Genomic DNA, 7918 nt, shown 5'->3' on the forward strand with positions numbered 1-7918 from the left:
ACTAATTTTCACATTAAAAATATATTGAATAAAACCAGAAAATGTTCATTTAAATGTTAAAGTCAAAAGTTTTGTAATGAGAGATTTTAAGCTTGATTTAAAAAAAAAAAAAAAAAAAAAAAGACTACACAACCAGGTTTTTATTCTAAAACAGCTTGAACCAACAAACATATAGAAAATTAAATTTACAGGTGAAAAAACGTGTAGCTGCATCATCAGGGGGTCCCAGGTCCGAACATTTCCATCGTTCTAACAGCTCCATGACATTTGGCTCAACCGAAATATCCCGGGTCAGCCTGGACCATCTCTCTCTCTCTCTCTCTCTCTGCGCTCCAGCAGAGCGTCCTCAAGCATCAGTTGATCATGATGAAATTTGTCTTGCAATGAGCTGGAAAAGAGGAAATAGTTCACTGAATTTGTGCTTCAAAAGCGTAGCGAGGACATTTTCACGTTCAAGTAGCAACAGTCCAAAGCCGGATGCCACTTACCGATGAACTCGGCGACAGCGTCGTGTTCTCCTTCCGTGCGGATCGTTCCTGCGATGCTGTCGTTCTCCAGGATGGGCAAGAAGAGCTGAACAAAGTCTGGTGTGTATGGAGGAGCGATCACGTCCAGAACCTTCAGAGGAACACCGGGGTTTAGATATTTGGCTCTACTCTCAGTATTGGAGTAGGAAACCCTTCTGTTTTTGAGGGGGAAACAGTCAAACATCTTTTGGAACTGTTACAGTAACGTGTGAGAATGTTAGGACCAGCCACCGCCACCGCCACCTGCGCAATAATGAAGCGTTGTTGATTTGTAACCTTCAGATAACTCTGAGCTCTGTTTTGTTAAGTTAGTCCAGCTCTGGTAAATTTCAGCTTGACTTCTCGAGAAAAACAAAAAGACACGCCCCTTCCCCCCACAGGAGCAGAACAGAAAGTAAAAGTAAAGTAAAAATAATGAACAACTCTTTCAGTCTTTCCTCCAAGGTGGTTCCAGACTATGGAAGATGAAAATCATATCATATCTTGACAACTTTTCTCTCGGCTGATAAACATCATTGTTTACCTCGGTGACAAAATATCGAATGAGGGAGATGTCAGTGTTGAGCTTCTCCAGACACTTGCGGATGTAGCCGACCACAGGCAGGACGTAGCCGCGGCTCAGCAGGTGAACCATTCGGTCTAAGAGAGTCTTCTTTAGCTCCATCTGGGAGGAAATGAAACAAACGTCCAGTTTACCCACAAACAGACACAAAAACACCAACATGCAAACACTCACACACATTTCTGTGGAAAACAGAAGCACAACACACCTGCTCCATGACATCCAGCTGGGAATGCTCTGTTTCGAAGAGCTTGATGAGCAGTTGGAGGACCTGTGGGTGCAGCAGCTGGTGACACGTACAGATCTGGGGGGGTGGGTTGGGGGGTGGTTAATGTTCAAACTGCTGACTGAGAACATGAACTTGAATCTGGTTGTGATGTCATACTTCGTCCAGCAGAGCCAAGTGAACCGGAGTGTGATCTGTCTGCAGCTGGAAGTACCGTGGCTCTGACACCGTCCAGTCCACCCACTTTAAGACCCCCATAGCCACGACTGGGAACCTGAAAACATATTGGCCGGGGGGGGGGGGGGTCATCATTTTAAAATGAAAGGAGATTTTGATTGAAATAGCACTATTTTAATCCAAAGGTATGTTGTCTGGCTGCTTCATGTTTAAAGAAAACCCCGCCCATCCATCACAGTTCTCGAACATTTCTGGACTCGTGATCAGAATCAGAAATCCTTTATTAATCCCTTGCGGGGAATTGCTGGATTTTTACACTAGTGAATGGGATATTTGCATTATTGCATGATTTTCACAGGCGTCACGGTGGTGCAGTGGTCAGCACTGTCCCCTCACAGCAAGAAGGTTCCAGGTTCGAGCCCCGGCTCCAGCACAGGATCTTTCTGTGTGGAGTCTCCATGTTCTCCCTGTTCCTGTGTGGGTTCTCTCTGGTACTCCAGCTTCCTCCCACAGTCCAAAGACATCAAGAGAGGACGAGGCTGATTGATACTCTAAATTGACTGTAGGTGTGACTGTGAGTGTGAATGGTTGTCTGTCTCTATGTGTTGGTCCTGTGATGGACTGGTGACCTGTCCAGGGTGAACCCCACCTCTTGCCTGTAGATGCTGGGATAGACTCCAGCCCCCCCACGACCCTTAACAGGAATAAGCGGAAGAAAATGGACGGATGGATGATTTTCACAGAGATAACAACTCCAAAAGAAGAGCTGCATCTTAGAGGGAGGAGTTAAACCGTTTGATAGCCACCAGCAGGAATGAGTTCCTGTGGCGCTCAGTGGTCCACTCAACTATTGATCAACTGTGATGGCTGGGACATGCAGGCTATTGTTGCAGGTCTCTGCAGGACCAGACAGATCTCCATTTTGACTCTGCTGGGTTCAAGTTTCTCTCAGGTGTGACAGGAACCTCTTGTTGCTGTGTAATAAATCTGATAGCACTAAAACCAGGTGGTTTCATCGGGAGTTGTTTATAGTCTTCAATCTGATTCCAGAAAATGTTTGGCACCAAACTTTGGGTACAAATCAGGTCTGGTGTTAACCAACAAACACACAGACAGAAGAGATTTATTTGGCATTATTTCTCGGATCAGACTGAAATGGTTTTATTCACGAAATGTCCTACTGATGTTCCCATGGGATTTAAAGCTGTAATCTCCAAGTGAGGTCTAATGGGATTATTTCAAATTAAGCACCTCTTTCCATGGAAGATAAGGACTTGCTGCTTCTGCCGCTCCACTCACCGGATGCACTGGTACAGGGTTCCCAGCTCAGCCACCAGCTCTGTAGCACCTTTGTTCTCATTGCAGCAAAGGTTGTGCACTGTCTCGATGGCCTTGGAAGTGGACTTTAGCTCATCTTTGTTGATGTTGACGCGCTTGTTCTGGGATTAAATGGAAAGGAGGGACCGACATGATTAAAGGAGCAGCTACTGAGGTAAAACTCCCGCCGCCCACAGGTTGCGCATACGTTTTATCTACCTTTTTCCACGTCTCCACCACGCTGGCGGCGTAGGCCAGGATGTGGATGTATTTGTGTTTATGGTCCTGGTTTATCTTTGATCCCGGCCTAAACAGCGACTGCATGAAGAGGTCAAGAAAGGCCGGCACTCTGATCTGAGGAGGATGAACATTAAATTACAGTTAATTACCAAGCGTGTGACGGCTATGAAGCAGGTCAGAGACGCGCCGTCCTCACCAGCTCTACAGGCGGCGGGTCCATGCTGCTGAACATCTTGAACAGAACCGTGATATCGGCAGGATTCAGGGCTCCTTTAGACAGCATGGCACCCAGCGCCTGGCAGGCTCGAGGATAGGCGGCTGCTGTCCCGAGGGCGAGGGTGATCTGACTGGCATCGTGACCTCTGTGACACCACACACAAGCACAGAAGAAATGCCCTTAGGTCATCTCCACACCTGGCATGAACTACATCGTCATCACAAAACCTCCCAATGATGAAAATATTCAAATTATACAAAATAAGTATTTATCTGTAAGTGCTTTTACACTTCCATACCTTCATCCAGGTACTAGAACAATGTCTGATTCTACACCATGAAACTGACAAATTCCAACAGAGAGGAGGACATTTCTACCTCTTGTGTGCAGACTTCTGCACCTCCTGACCGATCCGGCGCACAGCTGAGCCGCCTTGTTCCTCCTGAGCCAGGATGGACATCATTGCCTGGGCGAAGAGGTATGTGTGCTCGCCGTGACACACCATCTTCTAGAGAGCAGAGCAGAGGAACATCGTCTCAGCTTCAAGTTCAAGCTGAAATTGCTTGTGTTTGATATTAAACCAAAAGAATTCGGAGCAACTGCTTGATGAGAAACCTTACAGTCAAGGCGGGTAGTAAAAGATCAGCATGATACTGAGGTGCGACACAAAAGGATTTCGTATTTGAAGCTAAGAAGATATTTGACCTCACGCCTATATTTCATGACAGCGTAGGTTCAACTGAGCCTCACAGCGAATTCTGGCAGATTCTTCTCCAGGTTCTCCTCTCCTCCATCCAGCAGCGTGGCCAGAGACGTCCTCAGCACCCGTGAGAAAACCTCCAGCTGCTGACATGCTGTGGACACACTGGTGATCTCACCCTGGTAGCCTGCGTCGGAAATTAGCTACACACACACACACACACACACACACACACACACACTGAATGTGACTTATTCAGCTGCTACAAAAGCAGAAATAAACACAAAAACCTCTCCAGTTCAGACAAAGTTGAGCCACTGATGGATGGGATTTAACCTGCTACGCGTGTTCAGTCACATTCCAGGCATATGAAACTAAACCAGCTGTTAGTCCATTTATGTCTACGGACCTTTACAGTGAAGTTGAGCATCAGGCAGTCTGGATGAGCCTCGGCCAGCTTGTAGAAGAGATCTCTCCATGTAGTGTGTGCGATCATTTGCTCCAGCCAAGCCGGAGTCTACAACACACACACACACACACACACGCACACAGATTCAGCGAACACACCACGACAAAAAGCCTCGGAAGACCTGATGAATGGCAAATTTGTGAATGACCTCCTAAAATTTGAGGGTTTTCTGAAAACCAAGTCGAAGGAATCGACAATGTTCATTTTTGTCTGAGCCTCAGTAGCAGACACCAACATGACAAGAGAAACAAAAAAACCCAGAAAATCTTAGACCTTTGGCTTACACGTATGACTCAGCCCTCGTGTTCTCTTTAAAAATCAATAAAATTGCACGAAAAATGCAAAAGGTCTTCAAAGGAATGCGTTAATAACAAAACCTGTCAAAGATGAATTAAAACATCACCTAAATGACATCCTGACGGCTGCATGTTTAAAGCAGGATTTGAGGTCAGTTATCATCATGTTCAATGCATCGCTGGGGTTCGTGTAGATAAATCACCTCTCCCTCCACAGTGAAGATTGAATCTGCTTTCTGGGGGTCAAAGTGCTTTATCAGGAGGCTCTTGAGGTGATTTTCTACTCGCTCTTGGACCTGTGCCGGCTCTACGCCTGTAACCCAAATATAAAAGATCACCGGTGAGTGAGGAAGAGCGTAGAGGGAGGAGGAGCCATGAGCGTGATGGTGGTGGTGTGTTACCCACCCATCTGGATGAGCCACTCTGCCAGCAGATTGACGGTCTGAGCCACAGCAGAGTAGTTTTCAGACAGAAGCTGGATCACATGTTCTGGGGAACCATCTACTTGGAAATATCTGAAATAAAAACACAGACCATGTTAGGCATGAACGCTGGTCTAAAAATGTTTGCTCGTGATGTTTGCATTAGGACCTTGGTGAGAACGCGAGGAATTCAGCTGCTCCTGTCCAACATCCAGAGTTCATACATATTTGTACCAAAACATTTCCATGATTTTTTTTTTTTTATACCTTTGAGGAAAACGTTCAAGTCCAAAAATTCTCTAATATGTCCGTTAAAATCCACAACATCATCTTATCTTCTGGATTTTGTTAACCAACATTTGGATTTAGGTTAAAGTTTACAGATATTATACAGATTAATAGAAAATGATGCTCAAGGTCAAATTGCTGGCTTTCAAATAAACCTTAATGTATTTGACCACAATGTTACCGATTGTGATGTAGTCTGCTTGGGTTTTTATAAATGTTTCAAGGAAAACAGTCTAATATGAGTTTCCATAATATACGCACATTACAACGTCACATCAAAAACTTGATAAAAGTGTTCCTGTATTTGTAAAGCGCGACCAGATCCAACAAGTCAAACAACACAGAGAGCTAAAAAAGCACATGAAAACTGCTGAGGTTCAAGAATGACAACATAAAAACACATATAAATATAAATTTTGGCTTTGATTTCTGTTTCTCCAAATACTTTTATCTTAAATAATGACAAACTGCATGGTTTGATACAGCAGAAACCTGAATTCAGTGAAATCTATCTTAACTAAAACTTTTCTCAGGAATACTCTAGTATGTGCAAAACAAATTTCTATTCAAACTCTGACTTTTCTAGGTTTTTCATGGGCACATGAACCCTGGGTGTCCTTAGGCATGTCACTGAACCTAATATTTCTCCTGGTGTGTGTGTGTGTGTGTGTGTGTGTGTGTGTGTGTGTGTATGCATGAGAGGCCAGTAGTGAAACACACTGCATAACAGCGCCACAAAAACACACGGCTGCGTACGTTTTGAGCGTGTTGAAGATTGCAGGCTCCATGATGTAATCCCTGCTGGAGAATTTCTGCAGACAATCTTCCTGGATTTTTCCATATTTTTCACCTTCAACATAACGGTCCTCCTGAAAAATAAATGGTATGAGAAGGTGCGAAAGCAGCTCTCCAGTTGTTGGTGTTCTCTGTAACTTGCAGGAAAATTTATGTAACGGCACAACAGCACAGAATAAAAACAAGTTAATTAAAAGCAACCGTAATTAAGAATGCGGATGTGTATCATGTAGTTATCACATTTTGTGCAAACTACTGGATGCGTGTTCTTTTTAGCAGTATATTTAGTGAAAGCTGAAAACTGTGGTTACCGTTCTCAGCAGAAATGCAAAAGTGATCGAAAGCTTTCAAATCATTGAGGGGGGACTCTGGTCTTCTAATGATCATTAATTTTTTAATGAAAATGAATGCCACAATGATCAGCTCTACTTTCTGGACGCCACTCCTGAAATACAATAAATTAAAGAATGAGCATGGCTTTCAAAAACATAACGTTCAATAAATACGTCAAATTATAATTACTATCTATACACCGATATTCAATTTTAAATTGGTTAACAATGAACAAAAAAATTACAGGAATACTTATTGAAGACCAAATATGAATTGTGTTTAATACTTCTTATATGATATGAAGTAGTTGAATGCATATCAGGAAGACTGCACCAGGCTTTCCATTGTTATCATAGAATCCTCCCTTTTGGAACAGTCGGCCTAACATGACATTAAACTAATCTGGAAATCGGGGATCAATTAATCCGTAATCCGCCAAATTGTAGATCCACATCCCACTGAGACAGATAATATCACTGACAAATTCCCCGGATGAAGCTGAACTGTACCTCATCGTCTACTAGCAAGTAGCTGCTTAGCCAATGAATACAAGGCCACCCCCAGACAACCGCTCACCTGCCTATGGAGACCAGCTGTGGTAAGAAGGTAAATTTGTACGGTCATGACAAAACCAGCAGCAGCCCGGTGTAACTGCAGCTAGTCGAATGCTAACGTGCTAACTAGCCGTGCAGTCGAACAGCAACAAGTCGCTATCTCACCATGTTACCGTCCGGACCTTCCCAGTCTCCTGCGCTGCTGTAATTTTCCTCGTCCACGGTGACGGGAAGAAAGTACCGTTAAACCAGCAATGACAACCCCGCTGTCCGTTTAAAAGCTTAAAGTGGCGACTAGATTATTCGCCGGTTATATTGAATGAGGCTGTGCCTAGCCTGTTAAACTAGGTAGCTAACAACAACGGGGAAAATGGCGAGATAGGCAACGGCCGCGCCCCCTGAGGGCAAGAATTTAAACCCCGACTGTCGTCTGCCAGGCACAAAATACCGGCGCATGTGGCTACTTACCTCCCAGTTTAGTTGTTCGATCTAATTTGACAGTTAAAATCCAGTTCATAATTTTATATTCTGGATTTAACCAACATTTGGATTCCCGTTTAGGTTTACGAATATTATACAAATTAATAGAAAATGATGCTCAAAGTCCAATTACTGGCTTTCAAATAAACCCTAATTGTATTTGACCAAGAAGGCGGGAGATACACAATGTTACCAATTATGATGTAGTCTTCTGTTTTGTTTATTTTTTATAAATGTTTCATAGGAAAACAGTCTAATGTGAGGGTTCATAATAAACGCACATTACCACAATACAAAAAAAAACCTTTTCTACAT

At 43.7% G+C, this 7918-nt stretch overlaps 1 protein-coding gene across 2 annotated transcripts; it reads right to left on the bottom strand.

Moving 5' to 3' along the window:
* Nucleotides 1-125: 125 nt before the first annotated feature.
* nelfcd (negative elongation factor complex member C/D) lies at nt 126-7532 on the bottom strand. 2 transcript variants are annotated; one of them, XM_086199005.1, is made up of 15 exons: nt 7289-7532; nt 6198-6310; nt 5137-5246; nt 4935-5044; nt 4376-4483; nt 4017-4169; nt 3644-3774; nt 3246-3411; nt 3029-3163; nt 2792-2931; nt 1475-1589; nt 1298-1393; nt 1051-1191; nt 489-618; nt 126-388 (listed from the first exon to the last, which is right to left on the bottom strand). In XM_086199005.1, exons 1-15 carry the CDS (start codon nt 7289-7291, stop codon nt 354-356), a joined length of 1686 nt encoding a protein of 561 aa, XP_086055131.1. In that variant the 5' UTR covers nt 7292-7532; the 3' UTR covers nt 126-353. The 2 variants fall into 2 exon arrangements, with proteins under 2 accessions (XP_086055131.1, XP_086055130.1); XM_086199004.1 differs by lacking the exon at nt 7289-7532 and adding an exon at nt 7146-7208.
* Between the last annotated feature and the right edge of the window lie 386 nt (nt 7533-7918).

This window comes from Aulostomus chinensis, chromosome 3 (genome assembly GCF_037954235.1).
Source record: "Aulostomus chinensis isolate RoL2024-O1b breed Wild chromosome 3, RoL_Achi_v1.0, whole genome shotgun sequence".
Classification (NCBI taxonomy): Eukaryota; Metazoa; Chordata; class Actinopteri; order Syngnathiformes; family Aulostomidae; genus Aulostomus; species Aulostomus chinensis.

Coding starts and splice junctions, on each gene's coding strand:
- nelfcd (XM_086199004.1), bottom strand. CDS start 7,193: ATGACCGTACAAATTTACCTTCTTACCACAGCTGGTCTCCATAGGCAG. Junction 5,247..6,197: donor ATCTTCAACACGCTCAAAAC/GTACGCAGCCGT, acceptor TTTTTATTTCAG/ATATTTCCAAGTAGATGGTT. Junction 619..1,050: donor TTCGATATTTTGTCACCGAG/GTAAACAATGAT, acceptor GTTCCTCTGAAG/GTTCTGGACGTGATCGCTCC.